Source organism: Artemia sp. Qi Xiang Cuo, chromosome 20 (assembly GCF_049724085.1).
Source record: "Artemia sp. Qi Xiang Cuo chromosome 20, ASM4972408v1, whole genome shotgun sequence".
In the NCBI taxonomy this organism is placed as follows: domain Eukaryota; kingdom Metazoa; phylum Arthropoda; class Branchiopoda; order Anostraca; family Artemiidae; genus Artemia; species Artemia sp. Qi Xiang Cuo.
Genome location: NC_142813.1, coordinates 16489167 through 16515464, shown reverse-complemented (window position 1 = coordinate 16515464; position 26298 = coordinate 16489167). Strand labels below are relative to the sequence as shown.

At 36.4% G+C, this 26298-nt stretch overlaps 1 protein-coding gene across 1 annotated transcript in view; it reads left to right on the top strand.

Annotated features, from left to right (window-relative positions):
* The first annotated feature begins 2705 nt into the window (after positions 1 to 2705).
* Positions 2706 to 26298, top strand: part of LOC148939939 (uncharacterized) — a 54969-nt gene continuing 31376 nt past the window's right edge. The window contains exon 1 of the mRNA XM_089105918.1: positions 2706 to 2824. Coding sequence (XP_088962044.1) covers positions 2765 to 2824 — 60 coding nt within the window. The 5' untranslated portion in view covers positions 2706 to 2764. The remainder of the gene's footprint in view (positions 2825 to 26298) is intronic.

The window sequence follows — 26298 nt, the reverse complement described above, 5'->3', positions numbered from 1 at the left end:
GAATGTGTTTCTTAAGTCTTTTCTTTTCTTAAGTCTTGTTGTTGACTTTAATTGGTAGTTCAAAAGGGCATTATCAGTAAGGCCTTCTTGGATATCAGTATCTCCATATAGATTTGATACATTATAAATGACTAGCCTAGTTTCTTTTTGAAGAATTTGTTCTTTTGGTTTGCAGGTTACTGCCATGTTACCAATCAGTTTCAGATCCAGTGAAGGGGTCAGACAAGCTGCATCATTTGCAAATACCTCAGCTTCTCCATTTCTATTAATGAATAGGTCAAATTCCTTTCTCAATTTCTTAAAAATATTCATTCTAAGAAAATCAATGTGTTTTTTGGGTTCAAATTTTGGGAGTGGGGTATTTGTATTTGTCTTAGCTGGTGAAATTACTACAGCAAACATGGGGATGGATATTTCATTACCAGGGGTTGGGGCTGTTGGATCATCTGAAGTTGCGGATAGTTTAAGGCTGTCAACCTTACGTTTTTTGGTATTCTTTTTATTATGTTTTTGGACAACTTAGAAATCATCCCATGCCAGATGGTTTACACTACTTTGTAGTTGACAATTTGGGTCACTCTGCTGGGGTGATCCTACAGAGATCATTGTACCATCACTAGAAGTAGATGTACTTGATGGCAGTCTAGAGGTGGCTGTTACAATTTTTCGATTCTCAATGTTTGTAGGGTATGGAGTATGGGGAGGAGAAATAGCTGCATCACTCCAGGGAATAGCCTGGTTCCCTTCCATAGAGAGGTCAGGTGGATCTTGTTTGGACATCAGTCACAAAAAAGCAATATATCTAAAAGGTACTAAACCTAGTAAATATAACAAAGATAATACTTGATGAAAGGCAATCCTTTGGGTGTTCCAACAATAATGTATTTAGTAAATATATAAATTGCTACCACACATTTACATCTGGGTTGCTGTCTCCCAAATGTCACCTGCAACTCAATTATGAGTCAATTATGCCAGTCAATAAGCACTGGCTTTTTAATGCTTTTTTTTTTTAATGAGCAGTGGTGCAAGGCAAAAATCAAAATATGAATGCTAAAGACCAGCATGAATGCTATCTATAAAACAACTTATTTGGTGGCAATTTCGAAAGACTTAGGCATTGAATCTCAGCATGGTGGTTTTAGCAAACTTTTTCTTTTAAGCTGGAAAAAGAAGGATTTTTAGAGGAAAGACTTGATGATAAAGGTTCTCCCCTTGGATAATATGTTAACTAGGATCATTATACATATTTTAAAGTAAGAATTGTTTTCTTAATATGTCTCCTTATCAGGTGCCACAATTCTAAATTTTTACCAAGTGCCCTTCCTCCTAGTCTACATACCCAGGGGGAAATCATGCAGCTCTATACTGGCCTATAATTTACCCCCAACTTGCCTAATGTGCAAATATATAGCCCAAATTATATATTTCCAATATATTCTGCCACCTGTTACTTGTTTTCCAGTTCATGTTTTGTCACAGTTGATTAAATTAATAGGTACTAGGGTTGAGGGACAGATTGAAAGAATAAATGGAAAATATGCAATTTAAGCTATAGATTTCTATATTAGGAGGGTTGAAGTTAAGTAAACAGGGCTGCATGTAAAATGTATAAGCTATAATTATTATTCATATTATACAGGGTTACTTTTTTTAACATGTTTTCCTCTCTAGGCCTAGAGGTCCTTCTCCAGGCTTATACCACATCAAGCACTGTGTACCCAGAGAAAAGGAGTAGCAACAAGCTACAGATACATAAGCACATGTTATTTAACAATGACTCCTCTAATGCTTAACTATGAGCCCTCAGTAATATTTACAAGAAATGAAAAACAGACAAAAGGAAATTTAAATGGTAATCGGGAACAGAATACAGGCTAAAGAGGGCAAAAACCGGGCTAAGTAATTGGAGTTCAAAGATAGGTGGTGAATTCCGGTGGAATAAAAACTTCCCTGGCTAGTTTATGACTAGATAAGCGGTAGAGAAGCTAAAAAAGCAACTTCCAAGTCTGTTTCTTCAGTCATGACTTCTGATGTTTGAATATTTTGCCAATATTTGAAATTTTGCAGTTCAGATACGTATGAACGTTCTCCCTATAGGTAATCCCATGTGTTTTTCCCAACGTCTGAACTTACCCTTATCTGGACAAGTAATGGAACGCAGTATTAGGGATTACACCCAGGATAAGTGGATAACGGATAAGTTATGGAACGCAGTCGTGAGTAGGGTTGCCACTCCTAGTGATTTATCACCAGTTCTAGTGATTTTTTATGTTGCCTAGTGATTTTTTATGTTGCCTAGTGATTTTTTTCTCGCTAGTGATTATAGTGATTTTTGTTCTAAAACTAGTGATCTTTCTCAAATCTAGTCATTTTTTACCTTATAACGTGTAGATTCATGATTCAATCCAATGGACTATACAAGAAGTTATTAAGAAATAAAACGCAAAATAGTTATTCACTACAGTTCCTAATATATTCCAGATTAGCATTTATGCAAATATACCGCCTTTTAAACTTCCAATTTCCCACCATACGTCCATATCAGATTTAGACAGGTAGATCCCAGAGCGCTATCAGCAAGATGATATCCGAACTTATCTAATCTGAAAATTGCAAAACTGTTCTTCAATTTCTATTTCACAACATTTGCTCAGGTCAAATTTTTGTCTTCAAATTCAGGATTTTTTATTCTCTAAAATCTATCAGTTCAAAATTAGATTTTCATTTGTTAAAACCTTTGAAAGTGGAGTGGATAGTGAATATGAACACACTCTCTACATCTACAGATAGAACAGAAATGGGGTCATGGAAGAATAAGAAGGTAGGTATACATTAAATAGAATTTTTTTGAATGAAAAAGGAAATTATTGAAAAAGAAAATAGGACTCAGTATCTTTTGTGATAAGATTTTTAATATAGCTAGATAGGTTAAATCGATTGTAGTTTGATGATTGAACGCGTTTGGTAGTAAAATGAGGGAGGGGTATCTAATCCGAGAGCTGTTTAATGGTTTATTTTTTACTTCTAATATCTAATTGAAACTCCAGTATTTCTTCAAATTATGTTATTTGTAACTGTAACACCTAATATGGGCAGATAACGTCCTATTTTTTAAGTTTTTGGACTCATTTGCTAACATATCAAATAATTGCAGGCAACCAACTATAAGAGTGGAGGGACACGGCGTAATACTAACCGAAACACTAAAAGACAGAATTTTGATATCAAAATATATCATCGGATTATTATGCAATAGGATTCATAAAGCTTAGTGTTACCCATAAAAAGCTACGAACCTGCAAAAATTTGCCTGATATTCTTAAGAGGGAACAAACACCCCTGAAAATAAAATAATTTTAAGTAAAATCGCAACTTGAGAAACCTCAGCGTAACAGAGAACCTTATTGTACAGGTTTCAAGCTCCTGTCTGCCAAAACTTTTAATTTTTTTTCTAGAAGAAAAATCACGGATGTGTGTCATTTTGTTTTTTTCTTCCCTGGGGTGATCTTATAGAACCAACAGTCCCAGGAGATCGGGAGATGGCTCTTTTATCGGAAACCCAAATTTCTAGTGCCCCTTTTACTACTACTACTACTAAAAACTCACCGCAGCACCAAGCCGCCTGAGGCCAACACAGCTACGCACGCTGCTCCTCCATCCCAATCTATTCAAAGCCTCCCTTTTTACACCCGCCCACGAAGTTCCTATTTCTTTTAAATTTTTCTTTATGACGTCCTCCCACCCCAGACGGGGACGGCCTGCTTTCCGTTTAGCCCTATATAGTTGGCCGAAAAGAACAATCTTCGGCAATCTGTCATCCTTCATCCGAACAACATGCCCTAGCCCCCTCAAACTTTCTTTCATTATAGCCCTAGAGAGCGGTATTGAACCACATTTTTCGCATAGTCTATTTTTTGAAATACTGTCAGTCAGCCAAGTACCCAGAACACTCCTTAAGCAATATCTCTTGTAAACATCTAGAAAATCTTCATCCGCTCTTCAGAGCGTCCATGCTTCAGAGCCATATTTGACCACTGTCATCACTGTAGCTTCTAATATTCTAATCTTGGTTTGCAGACTTATCTTCCTATTCTTCCAGACTTTTTTTTAACTGTGCAAAAACACCCTGAGCCTTGGCTATTCTATTTTTAACATCTTCACTGCTCCCACCATCTTTACTAATAATACTACCAAGGTAAGTGAAGCTGCACACCTGATCAATCTTTTCATTACCCAGCGTCACCTTTTCGTCTTCACTTATTCCCAGCCTTAGTGACTTAGTCTTCCTAACATTAATTTTCAAACCAATTCTAGCACCCTGAACTCACAAAACCTCTAAAACTTCATTCATTTTGCTCACACTTTCATCTAGCATAATTTCATCTTAAATCATCAGCATAATCCATGTCCAGGAGACTTTTTCCTCCCCATTTGATTCCGTGGTCTCTCATTGCCTTTCCTGTGCTCCTTAAAACAATGTCCATCAAAATAATCCATATAAAGGGGGATAGAACATAACCCTGCTTAACTCTTGATTTAATAAAAAATAGCTGCTAACCTCATTTCCTACCTTAACCGCAGCAGTGTTATTCTCGTACATAGAACTAATCACTTTAATGTATTTGTCTGGTATACCGTACAAGGATAAAACCTTTACTAAAGCTCTTCTATCAACAGAGTCGAACGCTGGCTAATAATCTATAAAACTGAGGACCAAAGGTGTTTGAAAACTCAGGCACTTCTCAATTATTAGCCTAAGAGTGAAAATTTGGGCGACACATCCTCTACCTTTTCTAAAACCGCGCTGTTCTTCTCTTAAAACTTTGTCAACGGCATCTCTCAACCTAAAAAGTATCATATTACTAAGTAATTTGCTACCTACAGAAACCAGACTAGTGCCTCGATAATTACCACACTCACTCTTATCACCTTTCTTATAAAGTGGCTTAATTAGGGTTTTCGTAAAATCGTTAGATACTTCCCCTTTTTCAAAATTCATATTCATAATCTTCAGTAACTTATTTCTAACCTCCGAACCACCATATTTAAGAAACTCATTTATCACCTTATTAGCACCTGGAGCCTTATTATTCTTTATTTCTTTTAGTACTGTTGCTAATTCCTCCTCACAAAACAAATCTTCCTTCACATCCAAGGTATCACAAAGTTTTTCATTTTCCTCGATATTTTTTCCTGCAACTCTATCTCGGTTAAGCAAGTTCTCAAAATGTTCGGCCCTTCTCCGTTTAGTTTTTTCCTTATCACTAATTGCGACCCCATTCCTATCTTTAACTGGGACAAGAGCCCCCTTCTCACATCAATATTTTTCCTAAAATTGCTCAACCAAAAGTTTAAGAATGCCATTTGGTTTGGTATAGTTAAAAGGTTCCAAAACTACACCTTAGGTTTAGCTTTTTTTAGAGAAGAAATTAGGGTTTTGAATCAACAAGAAAAAAAGAAAAAAAGTAAATATTTCGATTTGGTCACCGATAACAAATTTTCAGTGATCGAGTTATAAGCCAAGGGTGCCAATTTGGGAAAATACATGGAGGAAGCAATGATTGTGTTCTATTCTCTGCATAAACATGGAAAAGACGTTTTCAAAGTTACAAGAGTAATTTGGCTTGAGAAATAACAAAACATCAATCTAAAGTTATTTTTCCAGACCTAGGGGGGTAATTTTACCTCTTACTCTATGTGCACCTGCATAATAATATAATGCAAAAACGTAGGCCAGAGGCTCTTCTAATTGTTAATTGCACTGATAAAGAGTATTTTAATTCTATTGATTTCTAGTCAATAATCCAGTGATTTATGAGCTGATCTAGTGATTTTTTTGTAAGAATCTAGTGATTTTGTTCCCCAGACGGCAACCCTGGCAGGGTTGCCTAAGGTGACACTTTAGTGTCACTTTCGACATTTTTTTTTAAATGGCACTTTTTGGGACACCTGACACTATTAGGACACTTTTTAGCAGAAGTTGCACTTTTTTTGTTAAGTAGCAATATTTTACAAAAAAAGAATTTTTTCAGACAAAAAACCGAAAGGAAAACTGTCAATGTAGATATGCATCGATATCCTTTTTCTGTCGATTAAGATTCTTATCTTAACTCCGCGCTCGGCAATTATTGGATGCAAGAATCTTTCTGTGCGGTGTAAACATAAACGTGTTTGTGTGTGAGAAATTTGTGTTTGCGGTGAAAACATAAACTGTATGTGAGAAATTTTTATATTCTTATTCTTATCACTGATAAGCGAAGATCTTCCAGTGATCTTCGGGTATGAAATACTTGGCAATGGAGAGGACAGAGATAGACATTTAACTGCAATGTGGTGGAGGAGCCTTCAATTGTTTTTAGTTGTTTAGTTCAACTATTTTGTGTTGTTGCAATAATTTGTAGGCTCATAGACGGTAAGTCAGCCAAGCAGTTTGCAATTCTTGAGTGGGTCCGAATTCAATTATTGTGTTTTATTAGTTGAGGGTTGACTACAATTCAAAGAAGAAAAGAGCAAGAAAAGCTAAGAGTGTATTTTTGCGCCACTATGTTAATAGCTGTTACTATGTTAACCAGTCACTGGGCCAGTGACTGCTTAACTTTACGCGTCTTTTCATTGATTTCCGTGACTGGAGCTCTTGAAGCCCAGTGACTGAAAAGGTCACTGGTGACATTACACAACGACTCAGCAACGCAAAAACATCCACTGAGCTCACTGGTGTCCCACAAAAATATCTAGTGACTTCTTCAGTGACTGAGCCAGTGACGCAAAAATGGGCTCAAACATTTCCGTTCAATATTTCTTTGAACTCTTGGCAATGGACAAATGAATATTCATACATAACCATCATACTAAAAACAAAATTGATACCAAAACTTCCATTATCTTTAATCCTATGTAATCATTAGCAAAATCACAATCTAATTTCACTTTTTTTTTCTTACTTAAATTTTTGAATTTGGACACACTTCCTCATTTTAGTTATTATATTCCCACTAATATTTTATTGTAAATGTGCTTTCACGCTGATACACTAAATGCTCGTTTTTTATTATAATGGTGCTTTCATATTGATACTTAAACTGCTTGTTGACTGTTCCTATGCCTTAGTCCCTGGAGACATCGTAAAGAAAAATTTACTGGGAGTGGCGAGAGTTCTCGTAAAACTTATTCTATTCAGGTTGTGATAGATTACATTATATAGCTGTCTTATTGTTTTTCCACTAGTTTTTGAAAAAAAGAGAAGAATGTACTCTGTGGGACGAGTTTCCACTTTATACAGTAAGCACCATTTGCGTTTTGGCGGGTTCTTAAGAGGGGGTCTGGGAAGTTGAGAAGAGTGGAAGGACTGCGCAAAGCCGGAAATCAGCACTGACTGAGAAAAATCAAAATTTCTTTTTTATAGTTGATAGATTTTATTAGATCCGACATTTCATGTTAGAGAATTTAAAGATGCGGGAAACCACGCGGGAGGTTCTCCCACGTGGATTGGCCAATATTATCAATTTAAAAAGTTTATTGATATAAGCGGGTACGACGCGAAGCGTCGCGACCGGGAAATTTTTGGAAAATAACACTTTACACAAAATTGACACTATTAAGCCACCCAAAGTGGCACCAAAAAAACCGGCCGAGTGGCAACCCTGGTCGTGAGAAGCAAACTGGCATAACTTTCAGAATCTTACAAATAGAACGAATAGGTACAACGAATAGGTTGAATTGGTACAATAGGTACAACGAATACAACGAATTCAACGAATAGGTTGAATTGAAGTTATCAAGTATTTTACGAGTACAATAGGTTGTATAGGTTGCGTCAAGACTGGGCTGGGTAACTGTAGGACAGAGAAAAGTCAAGACAGATAGTCCAAAGTAATTGAGAGGCAAATGTTTAAATGGCTGGGGCATGGGTAAATGGCAGGAGTATGCATGACAGTTACTGGACACATACTTGTCAGGTTAGTTTTTGGAAAGGCATGCCTGCCTAGAGTCATAGGCATGCTGATCAAGAATTCAAAAAGAGGCAAACAAGGCACACCCGCCTATGGTCTTAAGAAGAATGTAAAATTGACATAGGACCATTGATTTATTTAATTTTCTTTGGGGGCCGAGGAAAACGGACAACGCGGTAAAATTAAAAAATTGTTGCCCAGACTTATTTTCTAGATTATTTCGTATTCTGAAGTTTTGATTTCGGGTAAGAGCATTTACAATATTTGGATTAAGATTGATTAATGAATTCCCACCCTCTAATGAGGGTTCACCCTGGGGGAAGTGTCACAGTGGGAACTAGCCATCCACAACAGACAAACCATACACAAACAGGATCAACACCAGCACTAGTAGGACTGTCTCCTCCACAAACATCATTCTCACCACCACACATAACATACTCACCATCTCACTCCCAGCCATTTCCAGTATACTCTGGACAGCCCCATCAAACACCTATGCAATTTCCTCACTCAACATATCAAGAGACTCAAGGACCCCCCACAGTTTACTATGCACCTCTGCTAAATCCAAGTATTCAAGGTCATTTATGTCATGCGACCCAACCCCAATGCTTACAATTTGTACCCTCAGATAGGGCTCATCATAGATTTTCAGGGTTGTCAGTTGATTTTCCTCCCCTCCCCGAAGAAGAAGAGGAGGACATCACAAATGTTGTAAATCCTGTGGTGGCTGAAGGGATCAGTGATTTACTGAAAAGAAATGGTAAGAGAAGTAGCTCACCTCTTAAGCAAGAAATTTCAAAAATTGTTAAACCTCCAATAGATGAAAGATTTCCAGAAAAATTTAGAGCTAAGAATAACAGACCAGAAGCAGCTAGATAGTTTAAAAACAGTGAGTCAGGGAGTAATCTAACAATGGTTTTCACCTCACAGGTAAAACTCCCATCAAACAGAGCAATCACTCTAGAACTTAAGAAAATTCTCCAAACAGAAAAATTTGACTTTTACTCAAACTATGATAGAAATAGACTATCAGTATATGTTCAATCACATACTGCATTGGAGACTTTAATGAAAATTCAGAAGCTAGATGTTGTTGATGTAGCACCTGAAGAGAAAAGACAGGTCAGCTATGGTGCAATCAAGCAAATAGCAATAGATTGTTCACAGGAAGAACTGCTTATAAACTTCAGTGACTAAGCTGAGATTGAGATGCAGGAATTACAGTGATTAAACAGATGTACCCGAGGGACCAAAAAATTAGAAAATGGCATGAATATTTGTGTAGTATTTGAGAGTAACTCTCTTCCGAAGCGCATTTTTATATACGAAAGGAAAAGAATTATTGAGAGATACAACCGACCAATTATTCAGTGCTTTAAATGCCAAAAGTATGGCCACACTCAAGAAAAGTGTAGGTCACCTCATACTGTATGCTTGAGCTGTGCAAACAAACACTCTTCAAATGAGTGTCCCTCAAAACTAGAAACCAAAGAGTCAGGAAAATACTAAAAGTATATCTGTGCTAACTGTGGGAAAAACCATTCAGCAACATCTGGTAGCTGCCCAGCCCGCCAACAAAACCATGAAATCATAAAAATTGCAGTTGCCCAAAACATACCACTGAAAAGAGCAGCTAATGCATACCGGAGTTATGCAGATGCACTGAATAAGAAGGCTGTGAAAGAGCAACCCCCCCTTGAACCAAAAAACACCCTTCAACAGCTAGTGTTATTTGTATCCAAAGTGCCAGAAGTGATAGACATCAAGCAATTAGAAATGAAAGATAGGATAGTGAAGTTATGTCAACTTATGCACTCACTGTTCAAAGTTGAAATCAATGTAGAAGAAGTTTGGAATCTAGCAAATAAACCAGAATGAAGTTGCTATCTTTTAACATCCAATCTATTATGAAAGGCAAAAAGGATTTATTAGAGTGCTATTTAGAAAAAGAAAAAATTGATGTTGGATGCTTTCAAGAAACATGGCTACAACCCCAGAATTCATGGAGACTTAGAAATTATGAAGTAATAAGAAAGGATAGAGCAGAACAGTCAAGAGGAGGAATATTAATTTGCATTAAAAAGTCATTAATGTTTCAAAAACTAGATATTAAAGACATCACAAGTTCTAAAATTGAAATGGTAGCTTGCTAAGTATTCCTGGGTAAGAGGAATACAATAGTTATTGTTAATATATATAACCCCAATGGAAATGAGCCACAAACAGAGGACATTTTCAATAAAGTGAAAAAAGTGATTAAAGGCAAAGAGCCTTTTATTATTACTGGTGACTTTAATGCCCATTCAGATGCCTGGTGTTTATGTGGATCTCATAATCATAGTGGTATAGGTATCCTAAGTGCTCTGGATAAGAATGATGACATTGGCCTAGTCACCCCACTTGGACTTCAAACTAGAAGAAACCCAATTACAGGAGTATACTCTACCATTGACATGACATTCTCTGCAGTAGCAATAATCAATCAACTAAATATAAGTTTAACTCCTGAACCATCCCTAACCAGTGATCATGATCCAGTGGTAGTTGAGTATAAAGAATCTTCACTAAGAAGTCAAACCCCACCAACACGCCCTACCATTAAACTTAAGAGTGTTAACTGGGACTACTTCCGGGAAGAATTTATAAGGTTAAGTCTTGAAGAAGAACTGGCAACAGTTATAACAAGAGAGAAAATAATCGAAAGATTACAAGCTCTACTCATTGAAGTGGCTAAGAAGACTATCCCCATCAAGACATTGGGCAACAAGACTAGGAATGAACCAATATGGTGGAATGAACAGTGTAGCTTAAATAAGAAGAAACTAAACCAAGCTTCAAACAATTACAACAAGATTCTGACAATTGAAAATTATAGAAAAAAAATATTGGCCCAGGCTGAATTTAGAAAAACAATAAATCAAGCTAAAGCAGAATCTTGGAAGCATTTTGTTTCAAATCTCAACTTCAGGGATCCATTTGGAAAAGTGTATACCTTCATAAGAAAGATGAATAGGAGAGAATTGTACCACCATCCGCAGGGGCCAACAACCTACCAAGGACAAGTGATTGCTGATAACAAAACAAAAGCTGAGGCAGGAGCAAGACATCTCCACCAGACAATAGGTAAGACAGATCAATTTGAAGGAACCAGCTCACATTCAACAACTTTCACTAAAGCAAGAAAACTTTCTATGCAACAATCAGTATCAAATTACAACAAACCCCTTTTAAAATAAGAATTTGAACTTGTTCTAAAGACACTACCACAGACTTCATCTGGCGGCGACAACATATACCCTGTTCTCTTTAAAAGGTTGACTGATAAATGGAAGGATATTCTGCTACAGCTCATGAACAAATTGTGGAAGGAGGGCAATTTCCCTACAATTTGGAAGAATGGCACATCTATCATGATCCCAAAACCAAATAAACCATACAAAGTGGAAAATCATCGTTTTATAACTCTGCTCCCAGTTGGAGGTAAGATATATGAAAGGCTAGTAAAGGAAAGATTGAGATTTGCAATAGATGAAGCTAACCTGCTGCAGGATATTCAGACTGGTTATTGCAGAGAGAGAAATACAGTAGATAACCTGATCAGGATGCAGAGAGACATCATTGATGCACTTGATAATGGCAAAGTAATGATTGCAGTGTTCTTGGATGTCAAAGGAGCTTTTGATAATTTGGTTCACAGACAGATACCACAAGGTTTATCTTAAGCAAAAAATAATGGAAATTTGATGAAATTCACACTGAGTTACCTGTCAGATGGAAAAATTCCTGTGACTGTAGGACAAGAAGGATCAAAGGAAATTGAGGTGGAAAGAGGTGTTCCACAAGGAAGTGTTCTTGGACCAGACTATTATAATGTTGGAGAATTTGATATCCCTCTAGAAGACAATAACTGCAAAGGAGGAATCTTTGCAGATGATAATAATACTTGGACAATCCAAAACACAGTGGAAGAAGCAGAAAAAGTTGTCCAAGAAACATTAGACCAAATAGAGTTATGGTCCCTAGGAATAGATCTTGATTTTGAACCATCTAAAGCTAAAGTTATGTTGTTCACATCTAAGAGGAATATTAGACCTCCGCTACTTACTCTATTTGGAGAGGAACTGTTTGTAACCAATTGTCATAAAGTCCTTGGAATACACATTGATGATAAACTTCAATTCAGTCAACATGTCAAATATCTAAAAGAATCCTGTGCAAAGCGACTGAATTTGATGAAGATGCTTTCATGTGGGAAGCATGGTGTCAACATAGTTACAGCAAGACAATTTTATATCAAATACATAAGACCTAAAATTGATTATGGGAGTTTGATATACAGCATTGCCCCAGAATCTACTCTCAGAAAACTTGATACAATAAAGAATACAGCCCTGAAATTGGTATTTGGAGCTCACCAGAGCACCCCAATTCCTTTTCTCGTGGGTGAGTCTGGAGTGGAGAAACTCAACACAAGACGGGAAAAAATGCTTATAGTGTACATGAACCATCTATGGAAAGCAGATTTTAATCACCCAGTTAAGAAATTGATAATTAAACCTGGTCTGACCCCCACTAGAAATCACCATAGAAAAAGGAAACGTCTAAATCCTTTTGAAAAATTTGAAGAACTACTAACTCAGGAAAGTATAGAAGTACCTATTACCCAAATGCTACGTTATGAAAAACCACCAAAAATTCCCCCTGGGATTGGGTTCAGATTGAATGTCAGATTGATTACATGGAAAAAAATGGAAAATAACCCGCTAATAATGAGATATGAATTCCTCTCAGTTTTGAATAACAAGTATCAAGAATATGTTAAAATATATACAGATGGTTCAAAAATAAATGGTTTAGGAGTGGGTTGTTCAGCAGTGGTTCCAGAATTAAATACAGTGATAACAAAGTCACTAAGTAAAGAATCAATTGTTTTTGATGCAGAAATAAAAGCAATTGAAAGTGCACTAGAATGGGTATTGAGGAAAACTAGTGAAAGTGATGAAAACCAATCTAAGTTCCTCATATGCAGTGACTCAAAATCTGCCCTCCAGTCCCTAAAGAATTTTCCAAATAAACAAAATGATGAAGTCCATAGGTGCTATAGTTCAATTCTGAAGATTGTTGGGAAAGGAATAGTGATACAATTTTTGTGGTGTCCAGCCCATGTGGGGGTGGCAGGTAATGAAAAAGCAGACAAATATGCCAAACTGACAGCACAAAATATGACCCATTCACCCCCTACAGAAACATATAAACAGATTAGAGAGATGGTTAGAAAGATTAACCAAAAACATTTTGAGGAAATGAGGGATAATAGTAGTAATATAGCTCTTACCCAGAAAAAGAAGCCTGGCTTTGATATGAAAAATTATAGTAGATTAAAAAGAAAATATGGTTGCTTAATGTTCCGTTTTCGGTCGACCCATGTAGGTATTAAGCATAGGTTGTTTATCATAGGCAAAACTGATAGTCCTCAGTGTGATAATTGTAGTGAGATAGAAAGTATTTTCCATTATGTTGTTGAATGTAAGGAGTATGAAAATTTGAGAAAAGAAATGATGAATTTCTGCAGAGGAAAATTTAGGAGAATTTTCAGTAGCACTTGCATTAGGAATTTTGATTGATGATGATTTTTTGAAGTATAGGATGACAGACCTGTTTATTAAGTTTATACAGGAAAGTGGTAGAGAAAAAGATTTTATCTGATGGTGATAGTAATGTAATTGCTGTATTGTCAGTGTTGAAAAAGGGATTGATATTGTGTGTATAATAGGTTTGATTGATGGTTTTAGCAATGATATATGTCCGTGTTAAAAAAAAAAAAAAAAAAAAAAATCCTGCTATAAAGGAAGATTGTCTGTTCTTTTTTTAGATTGAAGCTGGGTTGTATTAATTATTGCTGTATTGAAAGTATTTGCAGCTAATGGCGTTGTGCTGAGAAGGAAGAAAATTAGTCATATTGAAAGAAGTCTCAACTGACATTGCTGTCAAGAGGAGACTCAAATCTCTCAGATCAGTTTAATTTTCTTTATAGATAGTCTAGGTTATCATCTCATTCATCTGTCCTAGGGTTAGAATAAGGTAGATAGGCTTAGAGTAAGTGTAATTCAAGTAGTCTGTCAATTCTGTGAGTTATTTCAAGGCAATTAGAGACATCAAACAAGTGATTCAAAAATTTATGACTGACCTTGTCCACAGGACTTGCTGACAACACAAGTCAAAGATCCAATAGGCGTAGATAAACCTTAAAGAGACAAACAATGCAGTTTTAGGAAGGGTAGAAGATGTGTTTGGTAAAATTCTAGTTTAGCTACTTTCTGCTATCTTGGAAAGGGGTTATGTAAAGAAGATGAAAATTTCAGTAATGAATCCTGGGCCAAAACTTACTCTGGGAAGATATTACCAAGGTTGGTAAATATTTACCAAATCATATTATTGAGTAATGACTAAAGTGAATATACCACTCAATGCCCTTTTTTATGCTCTTTACAAATATAATAATCATTTTTGTTGGGAATGAATTTTAGCCCCCACCCTATATGTACCAATTCAGGGTATATATTTGCACATTAGGAAGTGGGGGTAATTTTATTTCTGATGTAAATGAGAGGTAAGTTTAAACTTTCCCTCCACCCCCCTAATGTACAAATATATACCCTGAATTGGTATATATAGGGGTGGGGGCTCAAATTCATTTCCAACAAAAATTATTATTATTTGTAAAGAGCATAAAAAAAGGCATCAAGCGGTATATTCACTTTAGTTGTAACTCAATAATATGATTTGGTAAATATTTACCCCAAGGTTCTATGTTAACCCTCTTCTGGTTTCTAGGTCTTTGAAATTTGTCTACTTGACAGGTTGACCTATTGAATTTTTGACAAAATAACATTTTACCTTAATTTTCAGTTATCAATTTTTTTTTCTCTGGTTTTAGATCTGAATATACAATTCTTGTTATTTTTGAGTAGTATTTTAAGCCATATCATTGGTTTTTTTTTTCTAAATATAATGGAATGTATTTGTATATCTTTGAAACCTCATAAATTTGGATTGAGCGAAGGTGTCAAGTTGAAAACAGTTTTGTTCAATTCATTTAAGCAGAAGATCTATTTTGCAAGGTTTCACTTTTATAACACAAAAATTTTTAATGTTCATCAAATATCACTGCCTTCTAGAGGGATATGGAGTAGATGTGGGTACTTCAAAATACCTTTCCATGACATACTTTAGTCTGTAGACCAATCCCTGTAAGTTTCATTTTCCTAACCTAACTCCTCTCCAAGGTAACAAAAAGTATTTAAACTAGAATTTTACCAATGTGTTAACCAAATTTCCACTCTTAGGTTAATAATTTAGAAGTGCTTGAGTCATCAAACATATTTAGTACACTGTTTTATAGATTATGAGCAAGTGTTATATTCAACTGATGAGAGAACCTTAGCACAAGCCTTATCCTTCTATGGTATACCAGACAAATACATTAAATAGATTAGTACTATGTACAAGAATAGTACTGCTGTAGTTAAGGAAGGAAATGAGATTAATAGCTGGTTTTGTATTAAATAAGGAGTTAAGCAGGGTGGTATACTATCCCTGTTCATATAGATCATTTTGATAGACTTTTTTAATGAGCACAGAAAAGGCAAAGGAAGAAGATAGAATCAAATGGGAAAGGAAAACTTTTTCTAGACTTAGATTATGCTGATGATTAAAGCATCCTAGCTGAAAGAGTGAGCAAAATGAATGAACTCTTAGAGATTTTGCAAGTTCAGGGTGCTAGAATAGATCCAAACATTAATGTTAAGAGAACTTTGATGCCAAGGCTAGGAACAAGTTATTATGGGTAAGGAAAAGATTGATCAGTTGGACAGCTGCACTTACCTTGGTAGTATAATTAGTAAAGATGGTGAGAGCAGTGAAGATGTTAAAAGTAGAATGGTCAAAGGCTGTGTTTTTTCACATTTGGAAAAAAATAGAGCTTTTTCAGCCAAAGGCACTGTCAAAATATAGGTGATTGTTGAAACTTCACTGAACATGTAAAACAAATGAGAAATAATTGGTGTCATAATTCCAGGGTTCACTGACAAAAATATAGCTGTTGAATTTATTGGTACCTGCTACTGCCAAAAATTGCAGAGATTCACATGGAAATCATTTTTCCCTTTCCTTAGCACTTATCAATGAAACTAAAAAAATTCTCAAATTTGGGTTGGAAGTTGAACTGCAGCATGACAAATACTATGCTGTTTTCTTTAGCGACAAGAAAAAGTGAGGTGCCATATTTTGTCATTAGGTCTCTGGACTTTCCTGACAAAGGAAATTAAAGTCCAAACTAAAATTTTCAAGTGGATTAAAATCACAGATCCCACTTTGAAATGGCCAAATGTTGATGACATTTACACTGTCAACAATGAACAAATCTTTGCTGGGCCATTCCAGATAGCATTCAATGATGCTATTCCTGTGGCATATATGCAACACATAGAAAAAAGAAGGTTTTTGTGGTCTAGGTCACAATATCACACTCCTCTTAACTTGCATCATCATTCATATCCAACATCACTTAGGTTTAATTCCTTGCAGGAGTTTAGGCAAACAACTAGAGCAGGATTTAGTTTGAGGCATATTGGTCCAAAGATGTGGAATTCTATTCCCCTGGATATTAGAGAGTGTGCTGATTACCAGCAGTTTTGCAGAATGGTAGGGAAGTGTGTCTCTGATGGTTGATTTTGGTTTTATTTACCTTGTTTGTATTTGGGCAGTTGTCCAAGAGGCTTGTTGTTTTTTTTGTTTTTTTTTCATTTAGTTTGTTAATAGTGTTTAATAATTTGTTGTAATTTTTAATGTGCTCAACTATGCCACCAGGCATGTGCACAGGTGTATTTTGTAGCATTATGTATATTTCAAAAATAAAATATCTGTATCTGTAACCAATTTTGTTATATTAGATACTACATACTTGAAACAATTTTTCTAGTTTTATTACTTATACTTTTTGAATAATGTTTTATACTTTTACACATTAAATCAAGTTAAAGAAAAACAAAGAAACAAGAATATACATGTCAAATACACCAGGTTCCACCCACAGGTATTCCCCAAGTATTCCAACATGTGTTGAATACACCAGGTTCCACTGACAGGTATTCCCCAAGTATTTTGACATGTGTTGAATTGGGTTCCAGCTTGAGTTGAAAACAGGTAACTTTTTGTTGTGTCAAATTTGTAGGTGAAAATGCTCTAATTTCAGAAAATCGGAGTTTTGTACCCTTTCATAGGCAGCGCGCTAGTGCTGCCTAAGTAAAGAATGATGTGGGTACAATGTGTTGTTTTTTTGTTTTTTTTTTCCATACCAGGGCACTTTGTATCAAAGGAGTCGTCTTAGAAACTTCGAAAAGGGCTCATTCGATTAGAAATTGGAGTGGCTAGTGCCCTTTTTAATAGTCAAAAGTGATTGGAGGGCAACTAGCCCCCCCCCAACCCCATCAATCCCCCAAACACATCCCAACAAAATTTTGAGATAGCCATTTTGTTCAGCATATTTGATTTCTCGATAGAAAATATGTTTTTGAGGAGGACACTCCCCCACAACCCTCAGGGCAAGGGTTTAAGTTATACACTGGGGGCATATAAGGTTTTTATAGAAGGTGTTGTCCTAGAAACTTCAAAACAGGCTCATTTGATTTGAAATTCAAAGGGCTAGTACCCTTTTTAATAGTCAAAAGTGATTGGAGGGTAACTAGCCCCCCCACCCCCATCATTCCCCAAAACACATCCAATCAAAATTTTGAGGTAGCCATTTTGTTCAGCATAGTTGTTTTCCAGATAGAAAATATGTTTTGAGGAGGACAATCCCTCACAACCCTCAGGGCAAGGGTTCTAAGTTATGCCCTGTGGACATATAAGGTTTTTATAGAAGGCGTTGTCATAGAAACTTCAAAACTGGCTCATTCGATTGGAAATTCAAAGGGCTAGTGCCCTTTTTAATAGTCAAAAGTGATTGGAGGGCAACCAGCTCCCCCTCCCCACGCCCATCATTCCCCAAAACAAATCCAATCAAAATTTTGAGATAGCCATTTTGTTCAACATGCTTGATTTCCAGATTGAAAATATGTTTTTGAGGAGGACACTCTCCCACAACCATCAGGGCAAGGGTTTTAAGTTATGCCCTGGGGGCATGTAAGGTTTATATAGAAGGCGTTGCCGTAAAAACTTCAAAACAGGCTCATTTGATTGGAAATTCAAAGGGCTAGTACCCTTTTTAATAGTCGAAAGTGATTGGAGGGCAACTAGCCCCCCCCCACGCCTTTCATCCCCCCAAACACATCCAATCAAAATTTTGAGATACCCATTTTGTTCAGCATAGTTGATTTCCAGATAGATAATATGTTTTTGAGGAGGACACTCCCCCACATCCCTTAGGGCAAGGGTTTTAAGTTATGTCCTGGGGGTATATAAGGTTTTTATAGAAGGTGTCGCCGTAGAAACTTCAAAACAGGCTCATTTGATTGGAAATTCAAAGGGCTAGTACCCTTTTTAATAGTCGAAAGTGATTGGAGGGCAACTACCCCCTCCCCCACGCCCTTCATCCCCCCAAACACATCCAATCAAAATTTTGAGATAGCCATTTTGTTCAGCATAGTTGATTTCCAGATAGAAAATATGTTTTTGAGAAGGACACTCCCCCACATCCCTAAGGGCAAGGGTTTTAAGTTATGCCCTGGGGGTATATAAGATTTTTAAAGAAGGCTTTGTCATAGAAACTTCAATAAAAGCTCATTCGACTGGAAATTCAAAGGGCTAGTGTCCTTTTTAATAGTCAAAAGTAATTGGAGGGCAACTAGCCCCCCCCCACTCACACCCACCATTCCCCCAAACACGTCCAATAATAATTTTGAGATAGCCATTTTGTTCAGGGTAGTTGATTTCTAGATAGAAAACATATTTTTGAGGAGGGCACTCCCCCACAACCCTCAGGGCAAGGATTATAAGCTATGCCCTGGGGGCATATAAGGTTTTTATTGAAACCTTTGTTGTAGAAACTTGAAAAAGGGCTCATTCGATTTGAAATTCAAAGGACTAGTACTCTTTTTAATAGTCAAAAGTAATTTGAGAGCAACTAACCCCCCTCTCACGCCCACCTTTTCCCAAAACACATTTAATCAATATTTTTTTATAACAATCTTATTCAATGTAGTTAAAAGTTTTGGAAATTAGGTCTTTAAGGATGAGAACCCTTCCCCACCCAGCCTTGAGGGAAAGGGTTGTAAGTTATGCCCTGGGGGCATATAAAGTTTTTATTGAAAGGGCTAGTGCCTTTTTTAATAGTTGAAAGTGATTGGATAGTAACTAACACCCCTCTCATGCCCACCATTTTCCCAAACATATTGAATTAAAACTTTGAGATATCCATTTTGTTCAACATAGTTGAAAGTTCTGGAAATTTTGTCTTTTAGGATGATAACTCCCTCAGAGCCCTCAGTGCAAGGGTTGTAAGTTATGCCCTGGGGGCATATATGGGTCTTATGGAAGGGATGCTTGTATTAACTTCAAAGAGGTTTTTATAGAAAGTATTGTCGTAGGAACTTCAACAAGGGCTCATTGGATTTGAAATTCAAAGGGCTAGAACCCTTTTTAATAGTTGAAAGTGATTAGAGGGAAACTAGGGCCCCCCCCCCCCCGCGCCCATCATTCCCCAAAACACATCCAATCAAAATTTTGAAATAGCCATTTTGTTCAGCGTAGTTGATTTCCAGATAGAAAATATGATTTTGAGGAGGACGCTCCACCACAACCCTCAGGGCAAGGGTTTTAAGTTATGCCCTGGGGGCATGTAAGGTTTTTATAGAAGGCTTTGTCGTAGAAACTTTGAAAAGGGCTCATTCGATTGCACATTGGAGCGGCTAGTTCCCTTTTTATTAGGTAAAAGGGATTGGAGGGCAACTAGCCCCTCTCCTACACCAAACATTCCATCACACACCTCTAATCCAAACTTTAAGATAGCCAGTTTGTTCAGAATAGTTCTTTTCCTCATATAAAATATGTGTTTGAGGAGGAAACTCCCTCACAGCCCTCAGGGCAAGGATTTTAAGTTATGCTCTGGGGGCATATAAGATTTTTATAGAAGGTGTTGTCGTAGAAACTTCAAAACAGGCTCATTCGATTGGAAATTCAAAGGGCTAGTAACCTTTTTAATAGTCAAAAGTGATTGGAGGGCAATTAGCCCCCCCCCCACGCCCATCCTTCCCCCAAACAGATCCAATCAAAATTTTGAGATAGCCATTTTGTTCAGCGTAGTTGTTTTCCAGATAGAAAATATGTTTTTGAGGAGGACACTCCCTCACAACCCTCAGGGCGAGGGTTTTAAGTTATGCTCTGGGGGCATATAAGGTTTTTATAGAAGGAGTTGTCGTAGAAACTTCTAAACAGGCTCAATCGATTGGAAACTCAAAGGGCTAGTGCCCTTTTTAATAGTGAAAAGTGATTGGAGGGCAACTAGCCCCCCCCCCACGCCTATCATTCCCCTAAACACATCCATTCAAAATTTTGAGATAGCCATTTTGTTCAGCATAGTTGATTTCCAGATAAAAATATCTTTTTGAGGAGGTTTTTATATAAACCTCCTCCCTCCCATTTGCCCATTATGTTTCAAAACTAAATATTGCCGTAAGATTAAATCAAAATGCACTGTGATGATGCTAATTCCCAATAAGGCATCTCAACAGTATCCCAAGAGCGACTGAGGGTATTATGTTCAAACTTTCGAGGTTACTTCTGCTCTTAAAATTTAACCAAATCAAAATAGCGTAAGTGTATTCAAGCTATCAAAGAGAGTAAACAGATTTTTTTGCCAATGGTATCAAGTTTTCCATTTCAGGTCAACTAGAGGAGGTATGAAACTAAAGCTGCGTTCGTTTTCACCGTTCGTCGTTCTTAGTACTAAAAAGATTTTCTCGGTTTTACTCTTCAATTGCGTTTTATTTCGCCGTTCTAAGAACTTCGTTTTAACTGAAAAAACGGCTTATAAGAGCTTTCCTTAGCCAGATAAAATTTCAAAGTCACAGATAAAATTTCAATCAACCAGCACAACAAAAATGGAAAATATACTTGTGAATGTAGCAAAAAAAGCAATAGAGTTACTAGAGGAAAGTGACTGTTGCACCGTTCTATAGAGTGCAAATGGGCACTCTTGCTTTCGAATGCTTATGAATGGGCATAAACATTAGATTAGTTGAAATTGTGGTGCAATCCTAAATAGTAGACTTCACATAAGGACACATTTTAAGAAAATATTTTTACTTCGTATTGTGAACAATAATCATAGTTGCGGCACTTTGCCTAACACTTAATCAGCTGAATGTCCTTTCTAAATTTTTAGCTTAAGACTTTGCAACAATTGAACATATTCCTAAGGGTATTAAAACCTGGGGTTAGCTGGAGTTTCTTAGTATTAGTTGTAATCTAAGACATTTAAAAATTCCTCCCATGATGTTTCCAAGTGACCCCTAAGGAATTTTTGAAAGTTTGGAAAGCAATTTATCCCAAAAATGCTTCCAGAACTTTCTGAAGATTTCAAAACTGTGCCATATATACAAAAAACAAATCACTACCATTTTTTAGATGAAAGACCCCATCAACCTAATCTACAAAATTAAAAATGAATAAACTTTTTTTCTGTCTTTTTTTTGTTTTCTTAAAACATGGCGCCCAAAATTAAAAATAAATTTTTTGAACGGTGTGTGAAGCTCTGCTCGTTGTTCTAAGAGCGACGGTGCTAAGAACAAAGAATGTCATTTCAAAGAACGGCTTATAAGCGAAACATTTCATAGAACGGCGAAAACGAACGGCTTAATTGTAAAACCGAGGATTTGATTTCCATAGAACGACGAAAACGAACGCAGCCTAAGTTAAACAGTACTATTTGTGTCCAGGTTTTTAAAATGGTGTATGTTGTTAAAAATTGCTGAAAATTTTTCTCCAGCATAAAAATAGCAGGCCAAACTATAAAGTCTTAAAAAACGAAAAGATTTAAATTATGATTATCTTTTTCCCTGAAAAGACTATGTCAATATAATAAGAACATAAATTAATTAAAAAAAAACTTTTTCTACAAAATGAGTTTTTCAAAGAAATGTAAAGAAATCCATTAAACAAAAAATGAGCAAAAATAAAATCAAATAATCTATCAAGCTTGAAAACTACCACAAATCAGCATCAATAAATAAATGAAACCCAAAACGAACAGAAATTACAAAAAATAACCGAGTCAAACTCAAAACGAGCAGAAATTAACATAAGTTGGGTGCAAAACCCCTATGCCTTCCCAAGGCCAGAACAAAATTTGCACTTAACTGAAAAAATACAAATGAATGTGCATTGTCAGTTTAATATACAGATACTCTTATTTAGTGATCAAAACGTTAATATTATTTGATTTATTAAAGTGATAAAAGTAAAAACATTTATATTTTTTTCAGTAAAGTGCAAATTTTGTTCTGGCCTTGGGAAGGCATAGGGGTGTTGCACCCAACTTATGTTAATTTCTGCTCGTTTTGAGTTTGACTCGGTTATTTTTTGTAATTTCTGTTCTTTTTGGGTTTCATTTATTTATCGATGCTGATTTGTGGTAGTTTCGAGCTTGGTAGATTATTTGATTTTATTTTTGCTCATTTTTTGTTTAATGGAGTTCTTTACTTTTCTTTGAAAAACTTTTTTTGTGGAAATTTTTTTTTTAATTAATTCAGATAGAACTTCAAACTTCTCATTAAACAATTAGATTCCTAGGTGTTTTTCCTACGTACTGAAACCCTTTTCAAACCAGAAATCTTTAAATTAGGACTTCTGGAGCACAAAAACTGGTTTTTTACAAAAACTGTTGAATCATTGGTACCTTTACCCTATTTTAAATAGTTGGCTCAATCCTGCTTTCAAGGGCAGTAATGAGAGAAAGGTTGTGATGACTAGGGCAATTTCTACAGATGAAGGTTGGCAGATTGCCAAAGATTGTTCTTTTGGACCAACCATTTAGGTCTAATTAGAAAGAAGGTTGTTTGTGGTTGGGGCTGAAGGATGTTGTAAAGAAAGATTTAAGCAAAATGGGAACTTCCTGGGAAGGTGTAAAGAGGGGGTTTTGAATAGATTAGGATAGATGAGTGTTCATAGCTGTAATGGCCTCAGGTGGCTTGGGGCTGTAGTGAGTTGGTAGAAGTTGTAGTAATTCACTCACAAATACACTTTCAGACTGAAAAGATAGCTAGTTTGTATTATTGAAAAGATAGAAAAGATTGCTAGTTTGTATTACTAGTTTGTAGGAAAATCTTGACAGGGGTTCCAAAATTGCACTGTCAAATCATTGGTACCTTTACCCTACTGTCGGTCAGCCAGGTGCCCAAACAATCTTCATGCAGTTTCTCTAGAAAACATCTAGTGAATCTTCCTCCATTTTTTGGAATGCTATGCTTCAGAGCCATATTTAACCACTGTCATCACTTTGTTCAAAGAGCTGGTTCCATAGGTTGGCCACTGGTTGAAGAAGTGATTTCTTACTCTGGTGGTGAAATGCTGCTTTCACCTTAAATTGGTGAAAGAGACATTTAGCCTCTTTGAATTTCCTCTAGTCGTATTACCTTAAATTGCACTTTCAAGTAGCAAGGTGAATCTGCACCTGTAAACATTGCTGCAGGTGATGACATTGACACAATAAGTAAATAAACTAAATGCTAGATTGGCTCAATCAACATCCACAATAATGATTGGAATTGGTTGGAATGCCACCATCCACTATACTTTCAGTTCAGATTCCTAAGCTTCCCAGCCAGTGTGGGTAAAAGCAGCACTCTCTATCTTTTTTGCTAAGGGAGCTTGGTACAGCTACTGACAAGTTTTGTTGGCTTTCTTTACCATTTTTATATTGAAGATCTTTCTCCTTTGTTGACTGGGTAGGCTACTGTAAGGCAAACCTTTGTAGAGTTTGCTAATGAATTTCTCTGAACTTCTGGCTATGGTTATTTTGATGAGTGTGGATAATATGTTGTAGAACTGACATTAGATCAGGTGTTGGAAGTGAACTCAATTTATCCTGAACAATAATGCCAAGGTTTCATTCTTCTGTTCTTGAAAAAATCTGTCAATTTACATTGTTGTCCTCATTAAGAAAATTTTTAGTCATGGGGCTACAAGAGCCAATGTAGAATGATGACTGTACTACTTAGTATTAATAAATAATCTTTTTTACTGTTTGGTTAACATGGTATTCACGTGATGGTAAGACAGCAAACCTTATTGATTATGTTATAGTAAACCAAAGACTGGTGGGATCAATACAAGATACTAGGATATATAGGAGTGCTGTTATAGATGTTAAAAGTAAAGATCACCATCTAGTAGTGCCAAGGGTTAATTTAAAGCTGAAATATTGGAAAGGTAAACTACCTCCCAGAAAGTTATGATGTTGGTGTGTGAAGTGGAGGCCATGGATAAAATTGCCGAGGATCTGGAAGATGCAGATAGACTGCATAATAGTAAAATATTGTACTGGCATGTTAATAAATTGAGATGGAGTAGTCAATCCGGACTTGGCCCAGTTAAAGATAGGAATATGGCCACAATTAGTGATAAGGAAAGAACTAAAGAGAGATGGGCCAAACATTTTGAGAATTTGCTAAATCGACATAGAGTTGCAGGAAAAGATATAGAGGAAAATGAAAAAGCTTGTGATACCTTGGATGTGAAGAAAGATTTGTTTTGTGAGGAAGAATTAGCGACAGTACTAAAAGGATGAAAGAGTGATAAGGCCCCAGTTGCTGATAGTGTGGCAAATGATTTGCTTAAATATGGCGGCTCTGAGGTTAGAAATAAGCTACTGAAGATTGTGAATATGGTATTTGAATAAAGAAGTACCTGACGGTTTTAGGAAAACTTTAATTAAGTCACTTATAAGAAAGGTGATAAAAGTGAGTGTGGTAATTATCGAGGCATTAGTCTGATCTCTGTAGGTAGTAAATTACTTAGTAATATGATACTTTTTAGACTGAGAGATACCATAGACAAAGTTCTAAGAGAAGAACAGTGCGGTTTTAGAAAAGATAGAGGATGTGTTGACCAAATTTTCACTCTTAGGCTAATAATTGAGAAGTGCCTGAGTTGTCAAACACCTTTGGTCCTCAGTTTTATAGATTATGAACAAGCATTCAATTCTGTTGATAGAAGAGCTTTAGCAAAGGTTTTGTCCTTGTATGGTATACCTGACAATACATTTAAGTGATTAGTGCTATGTATGAGCATAACACTGCTGCAGTCAAGGTAGGAAATGAGGTTAGTAGCCGGTTTTCTGTTCAATCAGGGGTTAAGCAGGGTTGTGTTCTATCCCCCTTATATGGATTATTTTGATGGACTTTGTCTTAAGGAGCACAGGAAAGGCAATGGGAGACCATGGAATCAAATGGGGAGGAAAAGGTCTCTTGGACTTAGATTATGCTGATGATTTAAGCTTCCTAGATGAAAGTGTGAGCAAAATAAATGAAGTTTTAGAGGTTTTGTGAGTTCAGGGTGCTAGAATAGGTTTGAAAATTAATTTTAAGAAGACTAAGTCACTAAAGCTAGGAATAAGTGAAAATGAAAAGGTGACATTGGGTAATGAAAAGATTGATCAGGTGGGCAGCTTCACTTACCTTGGTAGTATTATTAGTAAAGATGGTGGGAGCAGTAAAGATGTTAAAAGTAGAATAGCCAAGGCTCAGGGTGTTTTTTCAAAGTTAAAAAAGTTTGGAAGAAAAGGAAGATAAGTCTGCAAACCAAGATTAGAATATTAGAAGTTACAGTGATGAAATATGGCTCTGAAGCATGGGTGCTCAGAAAGCGGATGAAGATTTGCTAGATGGTTTCCAGAAAAATTGCTTAAGGATTGTTCTGGGTACCTGGCTGACTGACCATATTTCAAACAATAGGCTATACGCAAAATGTGGTTCAATACTGCTCTCTAGGGCTATAATGAAAGAAAGGTTGAGATTTCTAGGGCACATTGTGCGGATAAAGGATGACAGATTGCCAAAAATTGTTCTTTTTGGCCAACCGTCTAGGGCTAAATGTAAAGCAGCTCATCCTCGACTGGGATGGGAGGACATCATAAACAAAGATTTAAAAGAAATGGGAACTTCGTGGGTGGGTGTAAAAGGGGAGGCTTTGAATTGATTGGGATGGAGGAGGAGCGTGCGGAGTTGTGTTGGCCTCAGGCGGCTTGGTGCTGTGGTGAGTTGTTAGTAGTAGTAGTACTATTTGATGGTTGATGATTGCTGTGTAAACAATTGCATATTTTGTCTTTATTACCTTTTTTGAAAAG